General features: G+C 38.3%; 1 protein-coding gene across 2 annotated transcripts in view; it reads left to right on the top strand.

Moving 5' to 3' along the window:
- Positions 1-27,646, top strand: part of pnpla8 (patatin-like phospholipase domain containing 8) — a 100,471-nt gene that overhangs the window by 49,883 nt on the left and 22,942 nt on the right. For both annotated transcript variants that reach the window (XM_073059005.1, XM_073059007.1), the window contains exons 6-7: positions 11,401-11,572; positions 14,978-15,035. In XM_073059005.1, coding sequence (XP_072915106.1) covers positions 11,401-11,572; positions 14,978-15,035 — 230 coding nt within the window. The remainder of the gene's footprint in view (positions 1-11,400; positions 11,573-14,977; positions 15,036-27,646) is intronic.

Here is a 27,646-nt window from a genome sequence, read left to right on the forward strand (position 1 = left end):
CTTGAAAATATTTTATTGTCTTTTACTTCTGATGCTCTGCAGACTGGTACCCGTAACATCTGTACTCTTCAAAGGCATTCTGCAGAATACCAACTGTGACTCAGTTTGCAGCACTTTCGTCAGGGTTTGCATTCATTCCCCAATACTGTAACGTGAGCACATAATTTAGGTGTGTGCTTCACTGCAGTACTGAGAGAATGCTGCACTGTTGAAGATGTAGTTGTTGGATGATGCAGTAATCGAAGGATAATGCTGGCCTCTTTGGTAATGCCACTATCGGGAGAAGAACAGGAGAGCAGCATTCTGCAAATTATGGGCTGGATATAGGCAATGGTTTACTCAGCTTCTGGGGAGAATTGACTCATTCCAGCAAGGGCCTCTGCTGCAGCACAGCTATTTATTGATCTCTATGTCCCAGGACAATCATGATTGGTAGCACAGGCAGCACCCATTTGAACTGTTCATAGAAGCAGGAAATTATTGAATGAGTCTATGCCCCTGTTTCCAGCTGCTTCTGGGTATGCCCAAGCAGAGAGTGCTCAGGAAAGTGCAGGCAGGAGGACTGAGCTTTGGGTCTATTAATAGAGATAGAGGAGAAGAGGAAACTTCAACCTCTCATCCTCCACGTCCAACCAGCTGTTGGCCCTTGACTCTGGGTTGTGAAAAGTTGCTGGCCAATTTGAGGAGGAACTGATATTCTTTCACTGAAAGGATGTTTTGAATAATATATATTTTAAACATTATTTTTGTGCTGAAAGGTAGATACAGGTAATGTCCCAAGTTTCTAAAGAGCGGTTTCCAACCTGGGGTCCACAGATCTCTTGCTTAATCGTTTTGGTCCATGGCATAAAAAGGGTTGGGAAACCCTGCTCTAAACAATCTATAGAGCAGAAATAAACTTGGTTTTTGCAGAAAGATAAATGTAGAACAAGAGTATTTGATGTAATCTGAATTTAATAAGGTTTTTGACTAAGTCTCATGGTGGTCTGGCAGAAACGCAGGTAGGGAAAGTGGTAGATAGCTTGTAAGAATTACTCAGTGCAGGGATCAGAACACAATGATTGATTGAAGACTGGTACAAGTCTGGTTCATCTTGTACATGGATGATTTGGAATTAAATGTAGGAAATATGAAAAAGATGTTTTAAAAAACATGTCATCCTGGTTCAGTCCTGACCCCTGGTGCTGCCTGTGTGCAACTTGCCTGTTCTCTGTGTGACAATGTGCTCCAGTATCCTCCCACTATACAAAGATCTTTGGATGGATAAATTAACAGTTCACTATAAATTACTGTTAAAGTGTAGGTAAATGGTAGGACCTAGGACATGGAAAAACAGTGGTTGATGGAAATGAAGAGAAAATAGATTACAGGGAAGATTCGTGGAGAAGAATTATTTTGTGAGTCAGCATAGGATTAATAAGCTGAAATGGCCTCTTAGAATGCATGGAAATACGTACCTATTTGGTAAACCAGAAAAGTTAAAATCTGGGAGGCACAGAATTAAAGTAATTAGTAGAAGATTTCAAGAAGAGATGAGGAAAAACATTTTCATCCAAAGGGTGGTTGTGGTCTGGAATGGTCTGCCTTGCTAGTGTCGTGGTTACTTGAAATGACTTGGAGACACAGACAATTCTTCAAGAAAATTAAACCTTTATTTGCAAACAAAGGCTGAGGCAATCAATGAACTTGTCACCGAAAGCCCACCGAGCTCCGGTGTACAGCATTCTTTATAGTGATTTCTTACCTCAGTTACATTTCGGTTTTATCAGCATACCCAATCAACTTTTAGTTGCATATCATCTATATGTGAATTAATTAATCGCTCTTGCCTAGCCCGCGGTACGTCACCATTGTTTTTCACCCGTTCGCATTGGGGCCTTATTCGTGGCCAAGATTATGTTTTTCAGACAACCTCCCTCACAGTACATTCCTGCTCGCAGCATCCTGTCCGCCACCGTTATCTCGTACTAAACAAAGGCTGAGTGTAATACATGGGATACATCGCAGCTAATAGTGTTGCAAAACAAACAGGTGTACTGTAAGTGCCATAATATGCAGCTAAGAGAGTACAAAGTATCTAGTGAAAACAACACATAACAAAATGTGCCTAGTAAAATAATACATATTAATATTCGGTACCTAGCAGTGATTACATAGTATAGTAAATAGCTAATACATAGTGATTATAGTTCAGGTATATATAATGATTATATCAGGTATATTTCTCAATACTAGCAGGGATAAAAACCCTCATCATGGTTAAAAAGTAGCTGGATGTGTATTTTAGGAGTTATAATCCACCGGACTGTAGAGCTAGTTTTGGGAGTTGAGGTAAGACTGAGTAGCCCTTTTCAACTAGTATGAATGCAGTGGGCTGAATGGCCTGTGTCATAAATCTACGATCCTGTGAGGACACTTGGTTTTGGATAGTGGTTGCCTGTGATGCCGGGAGCTACAGACATCAATTGAAGTATTTTATTCTTAATGGGTGAACTGTGTGTTTTAAAACAAAATCAGCCTTTTCTCTCAATATGCTCACATAAAATCCATTCCTAATTAAACTATTGTACATGTTACTAACATGTACATGTTGCCTTTTGGAACAAGAAATTGAGGATTAGGATACTCGTAGAAACTGTGTGCAACTGAGGAGCCCGGCAGCTTGCAGGTCATCAGAGGTCTGTCCTGTTGTTGTGCCTCTGATTATCTCTTCACCAATGACAGGTTAAAATATTTCCGTTCATTTGCACTTCACCTTTTGAGGGACCTTGGATACAAATTGGCTGCCACATTTTCTCCACTGACTTCAAAGCTAAAGCATTTCATTAATTTTAAAGTGCTTTGGATGTCCTGAGGTTGTGAATACGTTATATTATGCAAACTGATCTATAATTACTAGGTCAATGTCTGCCATAGTTTTTTTTCAGTATATTGAAACATATTTGCCTTTACTCACAAGATAATTATAGACAAGCCTGAAAAATCTGCCCAATTTAGTTCATTTGACCAGAAAGAAAATGTACAATCATTAAATAATTCAAGTGTTTTATTTTTGTTTCCATTATGATGCATTCCTTATTCATAACCCAAGATGAATTTTCTGATATTTGGCCTAAATTTAGTTTTATCACATTTTACTATTTTAATTTTCATCGTTCTCCTTATTTATGTGCCTGGATAGAGTGTTAAAGATGTGTGGTCTTATCATAGAATCAGGATGTTGCTCCCTTGGCATTGCCATTCATTCCACTAGATTATGACCAATCAATTTCTTTAAGTATGAGCATAAATTGGTTTGTATACTGAAATAGGAACTGAAAATGCTCAAAACACCCAGCAGATTAGATTGTATCTGCGGTCAGAGAAACAGTTAAGTCTTCAGGTCAAAGCTCATTTGTCAGAAGAAAGAAAACTAGTTTTAAGTTGCAGAGAGTGCAGAATGGATTATACAAAGAAAGTACTGTATCTGAAAAGCTGAGGCCAGGATTGCTGTGGGGATAATTTGTAGATAAGGTTATCTGATTGATAGGTTAATGAAGGAAGTTAGAAAGAAACAGTAAAATCTCAAAGGAAAATAAAAGCAGTAAAAAAAAAACAGGACTGTAGGAAAAGTGCAGCAAACCAGGATGTGCTCATGAAGAGAAAAAACTGAGCCAATGGAGATGTGTGACATTCAATAACCTGGCCAGATCTGATATAAAATGGAGAAAGCGAGTTACCTGAATTGCTCAATTTTATGTTGTCCAGAAGGTTGCAACGTGTCCAGGTAGAAGATAAGGTGCTGATCACCAAGCTTGCATTGGACTCAGTTATAATAGTGCAGGAGGCTACCCACTGATAGGTCAGAATGGGATGTAATGTTCTAACCTCTGGGCTATACAGTCTATTCTACTCACTATGTCCTTCTATGATCAATCTGCCATCACAGTGACTCTTGTGGTAAATCGTTGTTGAGTACTATCTATGGCAAATACATTGTATTTTTTTGGTATAGAATCCAAAACTGTCTGCAGTACTCAAAAGTTCAGTTTCATCAAGACACATAATTGCTGTAGGATTTTTTATACAGGCAGTCCCCGAGTTACGAACGTCGGACTAAAGGCTGATTTATACTTGTGCGTCGCATCTATGCCGTAGGTGTTGCGTACCCTAAACCGTACCTACGCTGTACCATATACAGTAGGGTGACGTGCACCTCTCCAGAAAAGTCACTCACGCATTGTGGTGACGCAGACCGCAACAGCTGTGATCAGTCCGCTTGGTAGCACCACATTTCCTCCTATACATTTCCGTTTGCTTCTTCTCTGCCATGTTTGTAGGCTGTGCATACACTGATATGAAATAGATGAACTAGATCATCAAATCTACCTGCCGACATTTGAAAATGTTTGAAATGCATTTCCTTGTCCATGTCTCTCACGAAGAAACTCAACACAGTGACATAGAAACCCCACCACCAACTAGCGTTTTGGCGCACACCAATGCATGCTCACTACGGCATAGAGTGACGCAGAAGTGAAAATCGGGGTTGGCGTAGGCTGCGGCGTAGCCTGTACGCACAAGTATAAATTAGCCTTTCTGGACAACTCGTACTTACGAACAGAGGGAGGAGAACACTGTCCGCCATTTTAAGTCGTTGCCATTAACACTGTGTTGAGTGTGTAACTTTGTATTTGGCTTAAATATTTCTTAGCAAGATTACCCTGACCCCCTTCTTTTCCAGTCAGCACCGCCCCCACTTGTCCCATTTAACCTGTCTCAGTACGGGTGGACTTTAGGACCCGGAGCAGCACAAGCCCTGCAGCCCGCTGCTGCTGCTGTATTTTTTTTATTAAGTGCAATCGTGAACAATAGCCAGATCAGAAATGCTGATCAAGTCAACTAGTTCCTAAAGAGAACTCTGATAGGCCAATCAGACAGTTCACTGCTGCTCAGCGATAGAACATAAAATCCACAGTTTTCTTTTCCGTTGATGGAAAATGATGGCGATTGAAAATAAAGTGGAAATAATAAAGCCATTGGAAAGAGGTGAAACGCCATCGGTCATTGGAAAAGCTTTAGGCTACAGTTGGTCAACAATCGGAACAACTTTAAAGGATACAGGTAAAGGATAAAGTGAGAATAATGGAGCATGTGAAAGGCCCTGCCCGATGATAGCTACAATTATTACTAAGCAATGCAGTAGTTTAATTATTGAAATACATACGTTTCTTAAGTGTTTTATATGCATAGAAAAGTAAAATATATACTATATACTAAGTCAAACGTTTGACTAACTGACGCTAAATAATACCGGATGTACCTGTTCTGACTTAAAGGTGGACTCAGGAACGGAACTCATTCGTAACCCGGGGACTGCTGGTATTCAAATTCTTTTAACAAAGGCTGACATTCTGTTTTACGTTCCTATTTGCCTGCTACACCTCCATGTTAGTTTTGAGTAATTCTTGCATAAGAGAAGCCTGGTCCCTTGAAAAACACATATAGTGGCCACTTTATTAAGTACACCTGTTCACCTACTTATTAATGCAAAAATCTAACTGGCCAATTGTGGCAGCAATTCAATGTAAAAAAACATACAGACATGGCCAAGCGGTTTAGTTGTTGTTCAGACCAAATGTCAGAATGGGGGAAGAAATGTGATCTAAGTGATTTTGTCCGGGGAATGATTGTTGGTGCCAGACAGACCAATTTGAGTGCCTCAGAAACTGCTAATCTCAATTGATTTTCATGCCTGACAGTCTCAAGAGTTTGCAGAAAGTGGTGCAATAAGCAAAAAATATCCAGTGAGCTGCAGTTCTGTGGGTAAAAACACTTTGAGAATGAGAGAGGTCAGACTGGTTCAAGCTGACAGGAAGGTTTGCCATGGTAGTTTGTTTTACCATCTGATGTTGGGGAGGTTCCCAGTAGAAATCTCTTTAGGCAGAGATCTTTCTCCTGCACATTGTGGACCTGGGGAGGAAGGTGTTGCATAGGGCAGTACCGTGTAACAGGTTTTTAAATCAGTTCACTGACACCCTGTCCACCTGTGGATGGGAGGAGTCAGTGTATCACATTTATGTAGATTGTAGAGATTGCAGCCCCTATTTGAATATCCGAGTATATGAGAATTTGGTTGCACCTCAGCTCTGCGCTGCTGATATACGAGCACCTCGGATGGAAGGGGGCAGGTCACTTGGGGGATCTACTGCTGGGCTTGCTTCTAGGCCTGGCCAAGATGGCAATTCACAGGTCCAGGTGGCCAGCAATCAAGGGTTCAGCCCAGGCTGACTGCTGCTCCTCTTCCAGGGATATGTTTGAGCCTGGGTGTCCTTGAAGAGGGAGCATGCAGTCACCATGCATACTGATGGAGAATTTCTGGGAGTAGTGAGCCCCCAGGGAATTGACTATTTTATAGACAGTAATAATCATATTTTACTTTGAATTTGTTCATTGTCTTGTAAATATTTGATGTTTTCATTTCATTTGTATTTTTGTGTGAATAAACTTGTAGTTTTGTTAAAAAATAGCGGTCAGGAAGGAGAAAGTAACTTAAATAACCACACATTACATCATTAGTGTGCAGAAGAGCTTCTCTGAATGCACAACACATCAAACCTTGAAATGGATAGACTACATTAGTAGAAGATCATGCTAGGTTCCACACTTGTACCTAATAAAAGTGGCCACTGAGTGTGTGTTACCGTTTCTCATTACAGGTGACCCCTTATTTTATGGTCATCAGGTAATGGAAATTTAGTCTCAGAATTCATAAAGCACAGCACAAATATTTGAGAAATAAAATAAAATATACTTGCACCAATTTTTGAAAAATAATAAAATAAACATAAAATATATTTATTTTCAACTTTTCTCTTGACACATGTATAGATGATGCGGCTTTGTGTTATGGAAAATCACGATGTGGTTAGTTTTCTAGAAAGCAATCCACCCTCCTCAAAACGTAGAGTTTACCTGTTTTTGAAAAACAGGGTTTTGTGCACCAATGGGTGATTCATATTTTTCTACATTCTATCCTAATTGTTATATTCTCTACACACACTTAGTTTGTTTCTATTCCCATTTTCTTCCTCAACCTCTCAATTCCACCTAATTTAGTATCATCGGCAAACTTGGAAATTTCACATTTGTCTTCGGAGCTAAATCACTTTGGAGCAAACATGGAGATGATATTCTGTGGACAATAGCAGTTTTAGAAAGAGGTTCCACAGTCCTTATTGAAGTTAAAGGCTATGATAAGGCTGAAAGCAGGCTTTATAAAGTAGCTGCAGGTGCATTTTTGTTGGACTATGACAATTATGTTCTTTGTACCTTTAGATGGATGGATTCTATACTGGAGTCTAGGGAGCAGTTCTTGGCCTCCTGGAAGAGATGATTTAGAAGGACCCTGGAGATGGCTTTTCTTGTGGCAACTACATACAGCATGTAGCTACCATACAAAGCCCAGTCTCCTTTCATGAAGATGTTCACAATTATGCCATCTCTGATGTTTTCTGCAAAATTCTTTTCATCCCAGATGTTGATGATAAGATTGTGAATCCATGATCATGAAATGTAATCTTTCCAACTTCCTGCCTGTCAGGCGAAACCGCAGGGTTAGCTGGTATTGGTTTCTATTGTGCTCATCTTAGGGGCAAATTGATAGTTGAGGAAGACTTTGAAATATTCATTCCAATAACACTCTGTCTCTGTCTCAATTCACAGCAGTTCTTAGTGGTCCTTTTGGTAGGACCTTAGCTTGGATGTTTCGGTGTTAAAGATGAGTGGAACCTATGTATGTATGATTGTCAGTGTGTTACTCAACCTCTTACATTCTATCATTGCTCAGCCTCTTGCACTCTCTCTCTTATCACCCAACTATTCTAATTTACTTTCATGAACAAGGTGTGGGCACTTTATAGGTACTATAGGCTGCAGGTTGAGGTCCTCTGAGAAGAGCTAACTTTGTGATAACCTTGATAATTTTTACCATGATTCTCTTGCAGTAGGGCACCTGTTGATACTGATAATTTTGGGATAACTTAATAGATAGATAGATAGATACTTTATTCATCCCCATGGGGAAATTCAACTTTTTTTCCAATGTCCCATACACTTGTTGTAGCAAAACTAATTACATACAATACTTAACTCAGTAAAAAATATGATATGCATCTAAATCACTATCTCAAAAAGCATTAATAATAGCTTTTAAAAAGTTCTTAAGTCCTGGCGGTTGAATTGTAAAGCCTAATGGCATTGGGGAGTGTTGACCTCTTCATCCTGTCTGAGGAGCATTGCATCGATAGTAACCTGTCGCTGAAACTGCTTCTCTGTCTCTGGATGGTACTATGTAGAGGATGTTCAGAGTTTTCCATAATTGACCGTAGCCTACTCAGCGCCCTTCGCTCAGCTACCGATGTTAAACTCTCCAGTACTTTGCCCACGACAGAGCCCGCCTTCCTTACCAGCTTATTAAGACGTGAGGCGTCCCTCTTCTTAATGCTTCCTCCCCAACACGCCACCACAAAGAAGAGGGCGCTCTCCACAACTGACCTATAGAACATCTTCAGCATCTCACTACAGACATTGAATGACGCCAACCTTCTTAGGAAGTACAGTCGACTCTGTGCCTTCCTGCACAAGGCATCTGTGTTGGCAGTCCAGTCTAGCTTCTCGTCTAACTGTACTCCCAGATACTTGTAGGTCTTAACCTGCTCCACACATTCTCCATTAATGATCACTGGCTCCATATGAGGCCTAGATCTCCTAAAGTCCACCACCATCTCCTTGGTCTTGGTGATATTGAGACGCAGGTAGTTTGAGTTGCACCATATCACAAAGTCCTGTATCAGTTTCCTATACTCCTCCTCTTGTCCATTCCTGACACACCCCACTATGGCCATGTCATCAGCGAACTTCTGCACATGGCAGGACTCCGAGTTATATTGGAAGTCTGATGTGTACAGGGTGAACAGGACCGGAGAGAGTACGGTTCCCTGCGGCGCTCCTGTGCTGCTGACCACCGTGTCAGACCTACAGTCTCCCAACCGCACATACTGAGGTCTATCTGTCAAGTAGTCCACTATCCAATCCACCATGTGAGAGTCTACTCCCATCTCCGTTAGTTTGTGCCTTAAGATCTTGGGCTGGATGGTGTTAAAGGCACTAGAGAAGTCAAGGAATGTAATCCTCACAGCACAACTGACCCCATCTAGGTGAGAGAGTGATTTCTGCAGCAAATACGTGATAGCATCCTCCACTCCCACCTTCTCCTTATATGCAAACTGAAGAAGATCCTGGGCGTGCCTGGTTTGTGGCCTCAGATTCTGTATTATCAGCCGCTCCATGGTCTTCATCACGTGCGACGTCAAGGCAACAGGTCTGAAGTCATTCAACTTTGGTTGTGGTTTCTTCGGTACCGGGACAATACAGGATGTTTTCCACTGCCTGGGTACTCTTCTCTGCTCCAGGCTCATGTTGAAGATGCGCTGTAGTGGTTCTCCCAGCTCAGTCGCACAGGCCCTCAGTAATCGTGGGGAAACTCCATCCGGTCCAGCCGCCTTGCTGGTACAGATCTTCCTCAGTTGACCTTCCACCTGTGCAGCCGTAATCCTGGGCGTGGGCAAGGTCTCCTGTGAGTGGCTATTTTCCTGTGAGGGAAGTAAGCCTGGTGTGGATTTCTGCGGTGAGGATGAGATTGTGCTGTCGAACCTGTTGAAGAAGTTGTTCAGCTGGTTCGCTTTCTCCACATCTCCACTTATGTTTGCCCCCCGCTTTGCACCGCATCTTTTTGGCATCTCTGTCAAATCTTACCGTAGTAAAACCAGGTAATTCTACATTTACATCCGGGATGTTAGCCGTCAGCCATGTTTCGGAAAAAACACATTAAACTGCATTCCTTGTATGCTTTAACATTCCTTACTAGTGAGGCTAGCTCATCCAATTTATTTGGCTGCGAGTTCACGTTCCCCATAATGACCGAAGGAACAGCGGGTTTATAACGCTTCTTCATCTCCGTCCATGGAAATACTAGAGACCATTTGCCTTTTGTCCTGTCATGTATGGACAATGCAGGCATCTCCTCTGTTTCTGCTCACAGGCTGCTAACTTATCAGACAGTCCTCAGTCCATGCCTGTATGTTGTCATGAATTTCTTGTGCTCTAATATTGTTGACCAGCCTTTTGTTTATAATCTTATCAGAGTCCTTCTGAAGATTCAAATACACCACATCCACTAATTTCCCGTTACCTACTGTATTTAATGTCACATCCTGAAAGAGCTCCAACAGATTAGTGAAACAGTGCTTTCCCCTTCATAAATCTGTGCTGATTCTCCTTGATCTTATTTTTATTTCTGAAGTATTCCATTATTGCATCTTTCATTATAAATTATTGATTGTTATAGAATTTAAATATATCAGTCATTTACTGACTCTTGAATCTCCTTTAGTTTTATCCTTAGATATTATTAATGACACTCAAAACAAAAAAATTCCCTGAATTGCCTTCTGTGTGTGTGTAATTGCTTGTCTTAGTATTCAGTTTTGTCATTGTTGTTCCCAAATATTTCATGTAAATACCTAAATCAGATGTATAGTATCTTAGCTGCCTCCTCATATTCCATTAGTTCACCTGCATTTACTAGTCTTTGTTCCACATCTCTTGATGATAAGCCAATAAAAACAACTTTCATCTTTTTCTGAATAATTTTATTTAAGACAGAAACCACAGCCTATGCTTTACAGCTTGATTTTTGGAAGGTTTACCACCTCCACAGCTGATTGGTACACATGCAAAATGCTACATTTAATAAAATAGCAATGCCTTACAACTGAGCAATGTCAATAGGATTTAACTCTCACTCACCCCCGGTCTACCAAACCAGTGGTTATGGACTTCACACCCCGTGTTCATCGCATCTGCAAATCACCACTGACAGCAAATACCAACATTTGTTCTGATTTATTTACTCACTTTCTTATAAATCTTTCCAAGCAGGTAGCGCATGGCCAAAATGGCTATTGGTCCTTTGTAACAAGATGCAAGGAAATTCCAGCTGATTTTTTTTCCCCTTTCTAGCAGAGATGGTCAGCTGAGTTGATCACCATCAAGAGTTGGGCTGTACATTGTCACTGAGCACCATTGATTTCCTGCAGCAGATTGTTTGTGGCTCCTTCAACATACTCCAAACTCTTCTAGGAAAAGTCAGAGCTATGTAATATAGCAATGCACACTTGTGTGCTATATGTGTGCTTGAGTACCCCGGTAGATTGCTGTGATCATTAGGTACTTAAAAGTTGCCTTGCACGGTTCAAATAGTTTTTCAGACGTAACTTTCATCAGATGAAAATCCAAGATCAAACTACTAGGTATTTGTGGTGTAATTGAGCCTATTTGTGTTTGTTTTGTCATTTGCAGGTGCCATACTTGCCTTCATGTTGGGGTTTTTCCAGATCGCATTGGATGAATGTGAGGAAATGTACCGAAAGCTAGGGACAGATGTATTTAAACAGAATGTAATAGTGGGAACTATGAAAATGGGCTGGAGCCATGCCTTTTATGAGAGTGAGACATGGGAAAAAATACTCAAGTAAGTTTTGAATATCCTTGGATTTTTTTTTAATAATTCCACAATATCTCTCACCTATAGCACTCAACTGTGTAAGAATCCAGGTAAGCATTCTGTATATGAATAATTAATGTTTTTAAAGAGCATTTTTAGATTGTGCAGTCAGAGTTAGTAAAAGGATGTCCCATATTGAAATTAATAAGCTTGCCAAATACATATTGCACTCCTAATGCCAATAGCTAACTTATGTGTACTAATGTAGTCTTTATCAATTCTAATGAGTCCTGATAAAGGGTCTAAGCCTGAAACTTAAAATATATAGTTGATGCCTGACCCGCTGAGTTTCTCTAGCGTTTTATGTGTTGCGCATCATTTGCAGTATCTGCAGAACGTCTTGTGTCTTTTTACATCTAGTCCATTTCGTGACAAATTTGAATGTTTTATGGAACATTGGTATTTGGTTTTATTTAGTAAAGCATTTTGTTTAGTATACTCATGTTAAAGTAGCAAGCCTTTAAAAGCTACTGCATTAGACCTCTTCCCTAAACGGATTGTGCTGCCTTTGTCTTGATGAAGAATTTCAGTCCAAAACATGGATTCTCTATTCCTTCCCACTGATGCTGCCTGAATTGCAGAGTTACTCCAGCATTTTGTGTGGGTTACTCTACATTTTCAGCATCTGCAAAATCTCATGTGTTTATGCATTGTAATGAAGTATAGGATAAAGCCTGTGATCTTAGCTGGGAAAATCAACAAATTTGGTTGGAGCTGAAGGAAGAAACTATCTAAATTCAGCATGTCTGCCTCACAGACACAGGCATGAGATTTTATAGTGGTGAGTAAGGAGCAAACAGTTTACTTTAAAAAAAAATGCTTTCATGGATGGAGATGCACAAAGCCTGGAAGTACAGATCTAAGATTAATAAGGAGCTGCAAACAATAGACTTAGTTTTAAAAAAAATATAGTGGAAAAAACTGAAGTGACTGAAAGATGATAAATCCTCAGGACCTGATAACTTGTATCTTAAAATTTTGAAGGAAATGGTCATGGAAAAAATGGATGTGTGGCCATCTTCCATAATTCCATTGATTCCAGAATGGTCCCCACAGGCTGGAAAATGGGGTTTAAAGACTCAGGAGGGAAGGAGGTGAAAATGGGGAACAGCAGGCCAATTAGCCTCACGTAGGAAATATTAGAATCAACCGTAAGCGAAATGATAGCAAAGTGCTTAAAATGAATCAACAGTGTCAATGTGGAGTTGTGAAGTGAAAGCAGATTTGAAAGATCTTTTAGAAATTTTTGAGGTTGTAACAAGCGAAATAGTTAAGAGAGAGACACTATGAATAAAATATTTTTATACTTCTTGAAGCCTGTCAGTAAAGTAGCACATATAAAAGTTATTAAACAAAACTAAAAAATATGGTGTTGTGGACAATATACTGAACTCACTGAGGATTGTTTAAAGGGCAGAAACAGATAAAGGGAATAAATGTCATTTATCAGTTCAGCGACAATTATATTGTCTGTACGATTGGTTATAGGTCTCAAATGTTCACAGTATTTTGGAATGAGGAGATCAAATAAATGCAAAACTAACAAGTTTATTGATTAAAGGAAACTGGGAGATAGTCTGGATTGTAAAGAAGATACAATCTAGTATCTTCTTGTGCTTTCCCAGCGTATATAACGAGTAAACTCTTTTCGGGCTTCCAGCCGGGTACAACTATCAATTATAACCAATAAATACCACCAGACTAGACATGCCCAAGCATCATCCCTGAAGAAGATGGCAGAGGTTGCCATCGAAACATCGGTTATAATCGCTACCTGTACCTGGCTGGAAGCCCGGAAAGAGTATAAGATACAAACAGGTTTCATGTCATTGCATTCCATTATAATGGGATAAGTGGCAGAGTCGTAGAAGTTGCACAGCACAGAAACATTACCTTTCGGCCGCCATGCATACTGCACCCTTTTTGCCCATTAATATGAATTTTATTTGTTGACATTAGGTCTGTATTCTTCTTTCAAGTACCTGGTCATTTTAATAATTCAAGTAGTCAAAAAGAAGCTGGGATTCCTTTTTCTGATTGTCAATGCCACAGGCTTTCAGGCAAGCATGCAGAATCTGCCTCTCAGTCGGTCAGAATTCTGCCTACATTTGTTACCCAAGTTACTATCACCTGTCCCACTAGAGAATTGCTGTAACAGATATTAGAGTTTTAATCTAAATCACAGGAAAATTGGAGCATAAATCAGCACTAGGTCCCACCTACTTCCCCAACATTCAATATGAATTTGGCTGATTTGCCCAAGGCCTCTTCTGTACTAGTTCCCCCTAGCCCTTATTTCCCAAAATTCATCTATTTTAAATAATTTCACTGAGCTAACCTCTAGAATCCTCCGGGATAAGGAATTCCAGAGATTCATTCTGCGCAGGAAGAAATTCCCACACAGCTACATTTGAAATAGCTGCCTCAACTTGTAATTATGTCCTTTCAATTGAGACTCGCCCTCTAGGAAAACCATCTCAATATCTATCTTGTCATGACTCCCTTAAGATCTTATATATATTATAAAGGGAAACTGGTTGTTCATGAACAATCTCGATGACAGAAAGCCCTAATGAAATATGATGTGCTCTTTCCTCCTCGCTCTGAGAAGGGAGGTGAGGTGTCTGAATAGCCTGCACCCCTAATTTCTGTCTAGATGATTATAACATCATCAAACCTGTGGAATTTGTATAGAAAGTGAATCTTTTCAAATAGTTTTAATGGAAATTAAATTTGTTTGGCCTTTTCCATGCCAATATTCACCCTGTGCAGATAATGTTAGGTTGTCTCTTGCAGAATCCTGGTCTTAACTTCATCACCTTAATTGACATTATTAATCCTCAATCTTTAAGTTTAGAGTTTGAATACCAGAGTTTCTTCCCTTGAAACTATTGTTCTGTAGTTACTGCTATCTAAAATATTTTGCACAGTAGTAGAGGACTTTATACAGTTCTTTTTCAGCCTATGAATTTTCATGCAGATGCTATATTGTCTGATGTTTACAGAAAATGTGTCACCTATTAAACAGCAGGGAAAGTGAAGATCAGGAGAGTGCGGTAGCAAATATTTATGCTGCTAGAAAATATAAAGCATGTAAAAGTTTTGAGGATTAACTGCATCTCAGGAACTACATTTTTTCTTTCTGTTTATAGACCAACCATTGGAAAAAAAATAATCAGCAGTTCAGTTACATTAGCTTATCAATCTTGCTCAATGTGAATAAGCTCAGTTATAGTATATTTATATAGTGCCTGTCGATCACAAGGACTAAGTATGCATTGTATCAGTGAAACAGTTCACAATTTTTTTTCAAGTTGCAGTTTAGTTTGAAGTTCAGGTGTTTCTTACTGTGACTAATGTTCTTGATTGCAGGGAAAGAATGGGTGAAGATCTTTTAATTCAAACTGCAAGGAATCCTAAAAGCCCAAAGGTGAGCTAGTCTGTTTTTCAAATCAAAGGTACTTGGCTTACTGACAAAATGCATTAGCACATTGTATACTCCAGTAACTATGACCATCATGGGAAAAATTATCTCGTAGTTACTTGACTTGAATGCCATCAGTATTTAACAAAAGCAGAACCATATTTTGTCATCTTACAGAAGATGGTGAATCTTTGGAATTGTCTGCACCAAAGGGTCATGCCTAGGTCACTGGGGATTATTGAAAAAAGAAGCAGACACATCTTTGAAAGATCAGGAAATCAATAGCTATGGGGAAATAGCACATGAGGAAATGAGACCTGGAAAGAGCTGCTATGATCCTATTTAATGGCAGGCCAAGTATGAAGTTGCCTATTCCTGCTCCTAATTTATTATGTTGTATGATCTTCTTAATGATGATTTCAGTAAATGCTCCTCCACATGACTAATCTTGTTGCAGAAGGATAGATAGGAACCTGATTGTAATAATTATAACTTGTCAGAAACCTAGTTACTGCATAAGGAGAGAACATGGAATGAATGCAGATTTTCAAAATCTATAGCCTATAAAACCAAACAGTAATGTACATCAAATATACTTATTTCAAAATAGACTAAGCTTTTAAGAGTATTTTTAAGCTCAAAACTTGAGCTGCTTAACGTCTTAAGATAAAACAAAATGTAATTAGAGCAAAAAAAAACCAAATAAGACAATTGCACAGCAATGTCAGTACTGAATGTATGTATAATCTATATTTTCATTTATATTTATCATTATTATTGTTATGAGCAGAGAGACAACATCTGCCGGAAGTAAATTCCTTGTATGTGCACAGGTACTTGGCGATTAAAGTCTGATTCTGAATAATATTAGAATATGGCAATTTTAGGTGACTGAATTTGGAGAAGGGGGATCTGAAAGAGATTTTAGGCTTAGAATTTGAAGATTAGCATTTCAGTTTTCATCACGTGAGGCTTGTGTTGTATTTGAGTATTGAAATTTAATCTTTGTGCACCTGACCATTAACATTTTACCTTTTAACTCGAATAAATTTTACATTCCTGTTAAACTATAAATTGTACGTCATTATTAATTCTTGGATTGTATCTTGATGGGCCTTTTTCCCTGCTAGAATGTTTTGTCTGCTGTTACTGTATCATCTTGAATGATTATTTTTAATGAGAATTCCAACATTATTTGGTGGGTTATAAGATCTGAGGGAAACTAAAATATTCCCCAGTGTAAAAAATTAGGATAGATCCCTATATAGATTAATACTTTGCCTTCTGTGCTGTTACTAAACACATTCTGAAGTAAGTAGACTGAAGGAGCACTTGCCAGATATGGCTCCCGAAAAGTATCATATCCCCTGAACTAATTCTCTGGAACTATGTTCCCTTCATGTTCTATCAGTCATTTTCTTTCTTTTCAAATCTTTTTATTATTATTATTATTCAAAAATACACAGGTACATCGAAGTAACAACACTTACAATGCCTCAAAAAATTATCTTAATTATTGAAAATTTTGTGAATAAAAAAAACTCTACGAAGCAAGAAAAGTGAGAAAAAAAAGAACCCATTGAGGGCACAACCCGGAGCCATGCGTCATACAGAAAGCTTCTAAAAATAAGTATCAAACTGCCAACAAGAAGAAAAAATATATGAAAAAAAATTACACTTAGATCGTGGAGGAAATCTATCAGTTAACTGAAATGATAGTAACGAGCAAATGAGCCCCATCTCTTCTCAAAATCAAATAAAGGTTCAAAGGTTCAGCTTCTAATTTTCTCCAAACTGAGACACAGCATCACTTGAGAGAACCATTGTGACAAAGTAGGAGCAGATATATCCTTCCATTTCAACAAAATGGCCCTCCTAGCTATCAATGTAACAAACGCAATAACATGTTGGTCAGACAGAGAAATACCATGAATATTTTGAGGAATTATTCCAAAAAGCACAGTCAATTTATTAGGTTGTAAATTGATTCTAAGTGCTTTAGAAATTGTCGAAAAGACTGACTTCCAGAATGGTTTTAATATAGAACATGACCAGAACATATGTGTCAGTGTGGCTATCTCAGTTTTGCACCTATCACAATACTTGTCAACATTGGGAAATATTTTAGAAAGTCTCTCTTTCGTCCAATGATAATGATGTACAATTTTAAATTGAATCAGTGAATGACTAGCACAGACTGAGGAAGAGTTAACCAACTTCAGAATCCGCGTCCAATCCTCCCATATAAAAGTCAAATTGAGTTCTTTCTCCCAATCCTGTTTAATCTTAAGTAAAGGATGCTTATCCCATTGTAATAATAAATTATAAATTCTTCCAATAGAACCTTTCATCAAGGGGTTCATATTCATAATAGTATCTAACACATCAGCCTCCAATATATAAGGAAAAATACTTAAATATTGTTGTAAAAAATGTCTAACTTGAAGATGTTGTAAAAAGTGTGAATATGAAAGAGAATATTTATCAACTAATTGTTCAAAAGACATCAATCTGCCTTCTTTAAATAAGTCCAAAAAAGACCTAATACCATTATTTTTCCAAAGTAAAAAAATTGGATCTCTCCAGGAAGGTTTAAAAAAGTAATTATGATAAATTATACTACAAAGTTTAAATTTTTTAAGATTAAAAAAATTGTGGAACTGGAGCCAAATTTGTAAAAAGTGCTTAACCACAGGATATAAATTTAAATTAGCAACTTTACCTAATTGTATAGGTAGGGCAACTCCTAATAACGAAGTTAAATAAAACTGTTTCACAGCTGTCAGTTCCAGGTCTACCCAGATTGGCCGATCATTCCTATCACCGCAATATAACCAAAAGGACATATATCGCAAATTAACAGCCCAATAATACATTCTTAGATTAGGCAATGTGAGACCTCTGTCCTTTTTCAACTTTTGTAAATGATTTTTACTGATCCTTGGTCTTTTATTATCCTAAATAAAAGATAGAATAATAGTCAATCCGATCAGAAAACTTCTTAGTCAAAAAACAGGAATATTCTGAAATAAATTTCAAACTTTCGGTAAAATCATCATTTTAACTATATGAATACGACCAACAAGTGAAAATGAAAGTGGGCTCCGTCTACTAAATGTGTACTTCATAGAGTCCACTAAAGGAGGAAAATTAGCTTTATAAAGATCCTTATATTTTTTAGTAATTCTGACACCTAAATATCTAAAAGAATCCATAAGTTTGAAAGGAATATTATCATATATAGAGACAAATTCATTTAAAGGAAGTAATTCACTTATACTAAAATTTATTTTATATCCTGAAAAATCTCCAAATTTGTCAAATAATTTTAGCAAAGCAGGAATAGATTCTTCAGGCTTAGATAAATATACCAATAAATCATCAGCATAAAGAGAGATTTTGTGCATGGTCTCATTCATAAAAATCCCATGAATATTTCACGAAGAGCAATAGCAAGGGGTTCTAATATTAAGTTAAATAACAAAGGACTTAATGGACAACCTTGTCTTGTCCCCCGTGATAGCTGAAAAAAGGGAGACCTACAGTTATTGGTGATAACAGTAGCAACAGGAGCTTTATATATCATTTTAATCCAATTATTAAAATTAATACGAAAACCAAATTTTTCTAAAACATTAAATAAATATTTCCATTCGACTCGATCAAATGCTTTTTCAGCATCCAAAGATATAACACATTGTGAAGTTTTAGAAGAGGGCGAATATATAATGTTAAATAATCTCCGAACATTTGAAAAAGAATAACAACCCTTTATAAAGCCTGTTTGATCTTTAAAAATGATTTTACCCAAAATACTCTCCAACCGATTGGCCATTATCTTTGAGAGAATCTTAGCATCAACATTCAGTAATGAAATAGGTCTGTATGAGGCACAGTCAGTAGGATCTTTATCCTTTTTGAGGATTAAAGAAATAGAAGCTTCATAGAAAGTAGAGGGTAAGTCACTTTTTACAAAAGAATCTTTAAACATCTCCAACATATCTGGAGAAAGCAGTTTACCAAATTTTTTATAAAATTCTACAGGATAACCATCAAGTCCCGGGACCTTACCTGATTGCATTGAAAAAATAGCTTTATGGATTTCGGATTCAGTAATTTGGGCATCAAGAATTTTTTGATCCTCAGCAGAAATTTTAGGGAAAACAATCTTTCGTAAAAAAGCATTCATTTCAGAAGAATCTACTGAAGATTGAGATTTATAAAGTTCAGTATAAAAATCTTGAAAAATCTTACTGATTTCTTCATATTCCCGAGCCAAGGTACCATCCTTTCTACGAATTTTCAAAATTTGCCTTTTGGCTCCAGCCGATTTTAATTGAAATGCAAGTAATTTATTATTTTTATCTCCAAACATATAAAATTGGCTCTTTAACTTACATAGATAACCTTCAATTGGATGAGTTAATAATAGATTATATTGTGATTGAAGTTCCACCCTTTTTTTAAATAAGTCAATATTAGGGGAAACCACATAGACATTATCTAAATCTTTAATTTGTTTTGAAATTTTATCTAATTCTGCTTTTGTCTGTTTTTTGAGTTTAGCTGAATAAGAAATAATCTGACCACGTAAAAATGTTTTGAATGTATCCCCTATAATTAATTTGGACATACCTCCTATATCATTAAAAAGAAAAAATTCTTTTATCTGGCTTTCAATAAAACTGATAAAATCAGAGTTTTGCCATAAAGTCTGAGACATGCGCCATGGTGGACGGACAAAAATGACATAGTCAAATTCAAAGGACAAACTCAAAGGCGCATGATCAGATATAACAATAGCGTCATATTCACAGTTTTTAACAATAGGCAAAAGGGAGGGGTCAATTATAATAATCCTCGAATATTTTTTGTAGACATGCGAAAAGAAGGAATATTCTCCATTATCAGGGTATAAATGCCTCCATAATTCAATCAACCCAAAATCGATCAAAAGGGAGTTGATAACTGATGCAGAGTGGTTTGGAAGTCTCTGATTAGTTGAACTCTTATCAATCATAGGATTTAAACAACAGTTGAAAACCCCACCCATTATTAACATATACTCATTTAAATCTGGCAATAAAGCAAATACTTTTTTTAAAAAAAGAAGGATCATCTAAATTGGGACCATACAAATTAACCAGAACAACCTTTCTATTACAAATCACTCCTTTAACAATTAAAAATCTACCATTAAAATCTGATTCAGTATCCTCTTGAGTAAATATATTAGATTTAATAAAGATAGATACACCTTTAGTTTTACTTTGAAAAGTAGCATGAAACTGCAGGTCATTCCACCATCTAAAAAACCTGTTTTGATCTCCCGCCTTGATATGTGTCTCCTGAGCAGAAATTATATCAGGTTGGAATCGATTAATAATTTTAAAAGTCTTTTTTCGTTTGATAGGATGATTCCAACCACGTACATTCCAACTTATTACATTAATCCGTTTGACTGCCATAGTATAATTTTATTCTAATTTTCTTTATACATGTGCAGAGCGCATACCAATACGGGATTATTAAAGACGGCGATGATGAGGAATACAACCATATAGAAAACAGGCATGCTCCGGAACCACCCAATTGGGAAAAAACTCCTAATTCTAAACCTGCCCACCCTCCCAAAAGCCCAAAAAAAGGCAAGCAAACTAAGATAGATGCGAAGCCATGTGCCGCTCTGTCGGTCTCGTCCCTCCCTCCCCCCCCCCCCCCCCAGTGAGTGCCTGTACACAAAAAAATGAGATGACCTTGCAAGAAAGACAGTAACGTCTCAGCAAAGGCGTGTGTTTACATTCCGTTATGTATTAAACAAAAAAGAACCAAAATAATATAATCTCTTAAAGAGAAAAACCAGCACCATCTTAAATTAAGCTTTAAATCTCTAAGAAAGCTATTAAATTTGGTTATATATCACTATAATAAAACAGATTTAAAAAAGAAGGGTTAATAGTATATTTAACCGAACTAAATTTACAGAAATATTAATTAGTAATATCATAAGTAACTAAACCTTCCCAGATATATATATATATATAAAGAAACCCTATTAATAGGAAAGAAAACTACCAGTTAGTAAAATTAAGAAACAACAAAAATTGTTGCTTTAGATCCCAGCACCTGCAGTCTTGTTTCTCTAGTGTTCAGACACTTAGTGGCAGAACCGGATACTTATGACGGGTTTTCACTCGTGATACAGTTGGTGTGTGGAATGTATAATGCTGCATGTCACATTAAACAAAACAACTTATTTCACACTTTGAATAAAGATGAAGCAAACTGACAGTAAGTTCCTTGTTGTAAAGTTAGCTTTATAAAAGAAGTCTATTGACAATCTATGTCAGGTATTATTTTAATGTATTTTGACTTTGCAATTGAATCAAAATCGGATTTATTACCACTGACGCATGTCATGTTTTTTTTTGTTTTGTGGCAACAATACAGTGCAAGTTATAAAAAAAAACCACAAGTTAAATAAAAATTAAATTAATAGAGCAAAATAGGAAAAGTAACAATGTTCATGAGTTCATGGATTGTTGAGATATCTGGTGGCAGAGGGGAAGAAGCTGTTCCTAAGGCTGTGTGTCTTAAGGCTCCTATACCTTATCTCTAATGGTAGTACTGAGAATAAGGCATGTTGTGACTGCTGAGGTCCGTTAAAGATGGATTCCACTTCTTGATGCACTGCCTGTTGCACTGAAGAGGGACCAATATCCTTGCGAGCAGGTTTGTTAGAATAGTTGGGGTGAGTTTAAACTAATTTAGCAGAGAGGGATGGGAACTAGAATAAGAGGGCTGAGGAAGAGGCAATTGATATGCAACTAGATGCAGTGTGTAGAGAGACAATTGGGAATGACAGGCAGATGATGGGGCAAGATTGCAGTCAGTGGGATGAGTTCCAGTGTAACATAGGGACAATATTGAAAAGGTTAATGAATACAGAACTGAATGCATGCAATTTACAGAATGAAGTAGACCTTACAGTGCAGTTAGAGATTGGTAGGTATGATGTTGTAGGCACACTGAGTCATGGCTTAAAGAAGATCGTGGTTGGGAGCTAAATATCCAAGGATACGCATTGTATCAGAAGGATAGGCAGATCTGGGGGTGGGGGGGGGGTGGCCCTGTTGGTAAAAAATTAAATGAAATCATTAGAAAGAGGTGACTAGGATCAAAATATGTAGGATCCTTGTGGGTAGAGTTAAGACCATGATGACCTGAACAGTAGCCAGGATGTGGGCTACAAGTTACAACAGAAGATAGAAAACACACGTCAAAAGGGCAATGTTACGATAGTCATGCAGGATTTCAATATGTATGTAGATTGGGAAAATCTGGTGAGTGCTGGATCCCAAGAGAGAGAATTTGTAGAATGCTGACAAGATGGCTTTTTGGAGCAGCTTGTAGTTGAACCCACTTGGTGAAAGGCTATTCTGGATTGGGTGTTGTATAATGAACTGGATTTCATTATCAAACACGAAATCTGCAGATGCTGGAAATTCAAACAACACGCACAAAATGCTGGTGGAACACAGCATTTTGTGTGTGTTGTTTGGATTTCATTATGGAGCTTAAGGTAAAGGAACCTTTGGAGACAATGATCATCATATGATAGACTTCATCCTATAATTTGAGAGGCAGAAGCTAAAACTCAGATGTAGCAGTATTACAAAGGGAATTCTAGAGGCATGAGAGAAGAGGTGGCCGAAGTTGATTGGAAGGGGACACTAGCAGGGATGACAGCAGAACAACAATGACCGGAGTTCCTGTGAGACATTTGGAAGGCACAGGATAGGTTCTTACCAAAGAAGAAGAATTCTAAAGGCAGGATGACACAGCCAGAACTGACAAGGGAAGTAAAAAAAAAACATAAAAGCAAAGAAGACAGCATATAATAGAGCAAAAATTAGTGGGAAATTAAAGGATTGGGAAGCTTTTAAAAACCAGCAAAAGGCAACAAAAAACTATAAGGACGGAAAAGATTAAATATGAAGGTAAGCTAGACAATAGTATCAAAGAAGATACCAAAGATTTTTTCTGATATATTAAGAGTTAAAGAGTTTAAAAAAATTCTCAACACTTTATTTTCTCTTATTATTATTGATATATTGCTTAGCTTTGTTAATCAGTTATTTGCTGGTTTAATTCTTTATTGTATATAATAACATATTGACTCAATGTATCTTTTTTGTTAATCTTCAATAATAATTAATAAAAATATTTTAAAATGAAGAGTAAAAGAGAGATGATAGCTGTTATCAGACCGCTGCAAAATGACACTGGTGAGACAGTAATGGAGGACAAGGAAATAGCAGACAAACTAAATAAGTATTTTGCATCTGTCTTCACTGTAGTAGACACTAGCAGTATGTTGGACATTCAGGAGTGTCAGGAGGCAGAAGTGAATTCAATTGCTGTTAGTAGCGAGTAGGTGCTTGAGAAGCTAAAAAGTTTGAAGTCAGATAAGTCACCTGGACCAGATGGACTACCACCCAGGATTGTGAAAAAGGTAGCTGAAAATATTGTGGAAGCAATAGTAATGATCCTTCAAGAATCATTAAATTCTGGCATGGTTCCGAAGGACTAGTAATTGCAAATATCACTCCATTCTTCAAGAAGAGAATGATGCAGAAGAAAGGGAATTATAGGCCAGTTGGCCTGACCTTAGTGGTTAGGAAGATGTCGGAGTTGAATGTTATGGATGAGGTCTCAGGGTACTTGGAGGGACATGATAAAACGGGCCAAAGTCAGCATGGTTACCTTAACGGGAAAGTCCTGCCTGACAAATCTTTTGAATTCTTTGAGGTAATAACAAGCAGGATAAACAAAGGAGAATTGGTGGATGTTGTGTACTTGGATTTTCAGAAGGTCTTTGACAAGGTGCTGCACATGAGGCTGCTAAACAATATAAGAGCCCATGATATTACAGGAAAATTACTAGCATGTAGAGAGGATTGGCTGATTGACAGGAGGCAAAGAGTGAAATAAAGGGGGCTTTTTCTGTTTGACTGCTGGTGATTAGTAGGGTTCTGCAGGGGTCGGTGTTGGGACTGCTTCTTTTTACGTAATATGTCGGTGTTTTGAATGATGAAATTGATGGCTTTGTGGCCAAGTTTGTAGATGATAAGAAGCTAGGTGGAGGAGCAGGTCATGTTAAGGAACCAAGGAGGCTGCAGAAGGACTTAGATTAGGAGAATGTGCAAATAACTGGCAGATGTGATACATAGTCGAGAAGTGTATGTTCATGTACTTTAGAATGAACAAAAGCATAGACTATTTTCTAAACAGGTGGAAAATTCAAAAATACCATTCCCTATAACTCAGGTCCTCAAATCCTTGCAACATCCTTGCAAATTTTTTTTACTGATGTCCTCCCTCTAGGTAACTGACCAGAACTGCACATGATACTCCAAATTTGGCCTCACCAACATCTTAAACAACTTCAACATAATGTCCCAACTTCTGTACACAATACTTTATTTGACAATACGCCAAAATCTCTTATCTATCTGTAATGTCATTTTCAAGGAACTGTGGATCTGTATTCTGAGGTCCCTTTGTTCTACCACGCACTTCAGTGTCACACCATTTACTGTAAGTCCTACTCTGGTTTGTCCTCACAGAGTGCAACATCACACACTTGTCTGCATTAAATTCCATCTGACATTTTTTAGCTGGTCCTTATTAGTTCCACCACTATCCCCACAGCCTCTCCACTTGCTGACCTGCCACTCTGGTTCCCATCTCCCTGAAACTCCAATTTAAACACCCCACCCACCCACCCACCCACCCTTCACCCCCTCCAGAGCTGCACCAGCATACTCTCCCACAAGAATATTGGTTCGCCTCAGTTAAAGTGCAAACTGTCTTATTTGTACAGGTTCCACCTTCCCTCTAAGAGAGCCCAATGAGCCAAAAATCTGAAGACCTCCCATCTGCACTATCTCCTTAGACATGTGTTAAACTTCTTTCTTCCTTGTTCTGGCCTCACTAGAATGTGGCTTGCCACCCTGGTGCTTCACTTTAACTTAGCACCTAACTCTCTGAACTCACTTTGCAGGACCTCATCACCTTTCCTGTCATTGGTAGTGATGTAGATCAGGACCTCTGACTGCTTCTCCTCCCCCTCAAAGAATGCTATGGACTCGATCCAAGACTTCTCTGACCCTGGTACCTAGGAGGCAACATACCACCTGGGATTCTCATTCTCATCCACAGAATCTCCTGCCTGTCCAACAAACCAGTGAATTCCCTGTCACAACTGGTTTCTCTTCTCCCTATATTCCTTCTGAGCAATAGAACCGGACCCAGTGCCAGAGACTTGACTGCAATGATTTTCCTCCCCAAGGCCATTCCCCTCTCAACAGTATCTAATACAATTTACTTGTTATTGAGGGGAACCCTACATCGACTGTCTATTCCCTTTTCCTCTCTTGACAGTCACCCATTTACTTGTGTCATGCAGCTTAGGAGTAACTGCCTTCCTGTAACTCTTGCCAATTAACCTGTCTCCCAAATGAACTGTGGGTCATCTGGCTCCGACCCCAGCTCTCTAACACAGTCTGTGAAGAGCTGCAGCTCGATGCATTCCTCACAAGTGCAGTCATCAGAGACACTGGAGGTTTTCCTAACTTCCCACATCATGTAAGAGGAGTACACCACTGTCCTAGGTTCCATTCCTGCTCTAACCTGTGCAATAACAAACAAAGAAAGAAATCTTAATAGAACCTCACCTTAGCCTCTGTCTCTTATCACTAAGGTCTCTTGAGCCAAAGCCTCAACGCCCTACTCTAATCCTGTCCTCTCACACAATGGCCACTTTGCTTATATGCAAGTTCTTTTTATTGTCTTTGCCAATACAATTAACATTTGACAGTCGTGTGCCTCTTTTAAGCTCCTATTACCTGAAACTGCACAGAAAATCCTGACAGGCACCACTTATTAAATTTCCCCCTCCAAGTAATGACTACTGCAACCTGAAACAAATACCTAAAAACCTGAAGTAGTCATCTTGGTTAGTTCCACTCCATCTGTGCTATGTTGTCCATAGTTGTCTATGACTATCAGGAAACTTATGGAAGTGAGGTGCAGCATTGCAGTGAGAAAGACTGAGAAAAGTGACTGATTCAGCCTTATTTGTCACTATTCTGAATTGATACTGAACCTGTTGTCGACCTGGCCTTGGCTCATGAGAATCAAGACTGCATTTTAAAAAATGAAATGGAGATTTATTTCTGTGGGCAACCAAATTTGAGGAAAATTCTCCCAAGTTCATTGGCAGCAGGAATAAGCCAGTCATCAGTGGTCCCTCACAGGTTAACATCCCATTTTGAAGTCTTAATTATACTCAATCAGCGTTCCCTGAACAGGCCAGTTCATTTGAATGCTGGATTCCCAAAATATGCTATTCTGATGTGGGATGCAACTACCAGGTGGATACAGAAAATAATTGTAAAAATGTTCTCAAAACTTGGAAATAAAATGCAACGTCCCGGCTATCTACTGAATATTCTTGGCCCACGAACACTTAAAGGGAAGAAGGAACAGTCTGGATGTGAGTCACTATCTCAACATTGAAGCCTGAAGGTCAAATGGAAGTCCAGAAGTCGAAGCCCGTGACTGAACTTGGAAACCAGAACACTTTAAGTGTTCGTGGGCCTGAGACCAGAGTTGGAGTATTATCTGTGTTTGTGGATGCATGGGAGGAAAGGGGCTTGTTTTGCTTTTGTTGTTTGTTTGTTGTATTATGTGTTGTTCTGCCAAGAATTCTGGGCATGTTATGTTAGTGTTGGAATGTGTGGTGACACATGCACACCCTTAAATGTGTTGGTTTTTAATGCAAACGACTCATTTCACTTATATGTGATAAATCTGATTCCATGTCAAGGCACACAAAAACCATTGTCAGTCTACTGTATATCAGTGATTTAGATGAGAATCTTAAAGTCATAGGTAGCAAGTTTGTGGATGACAACTAAAATAGGTTGTGTTGTTGACAGTGAAGATGGTTATCAGGATTTACAGAGGAATCTTGATCAGCTGAGTAAGTGGGCTGAGAAATGGCAAGTGGAGTTTAATTTGGTAAGTGCAAGGTATTGCATTTTGTTCAAAGTGTATTTATTATTAAAGCATTTATACATTATATAACCATGAGATTAGTCTTCTAAAAGGCAACCATGAAACAAAGAAATCCAAAAGACCCATTAGTAAAAGACTGTCAAAAACCAATGTGCTGTGAGAGAAAAAAAATTATGTAAGCAATAAATGCAAGCAAATAACATTCTGAACTGAAGTTCACAAAGAGTCTTTAGGTTGCTGTAGAGTGGAGCATCTAGCTGAATCTCACTTTGAGCCCCGACATTCTGACCTTTTACATTTGGCCTGGCGCCGATATCATTGTCCAAGCGTCAAGTGCAGTTGCTTCAACACACTCTGGCTCTAGGGCCTGGACCCCGCTGACTCAATTCGGTCTGAACCTGACCTTTTCAATTCAGCCCAAACAAATGAGGATAGGAATTTCACAGTGAATGGAGCATGTTGTAGAACAGTACAAGTACTTTGTTTAACAGACCACAAGTATACAGGGAACTTGAACAGACTGCAAATATACG

Source organism: Hemitrygon akajei, chromosome 10, assembly GCF_048418815.1.
Source record: "Hemitrygon akajei chromosome 10, sHemAka1.3, whole genome shotgun sequence".
Taxonomy (NCBI): domain Eukaryota; kingdom Metazoa; phylum Chordata; class Chondrichthyes; order Myliobatiformes; family Dasyatidae; genus Hemitrygon; species Hemitrygon akajei.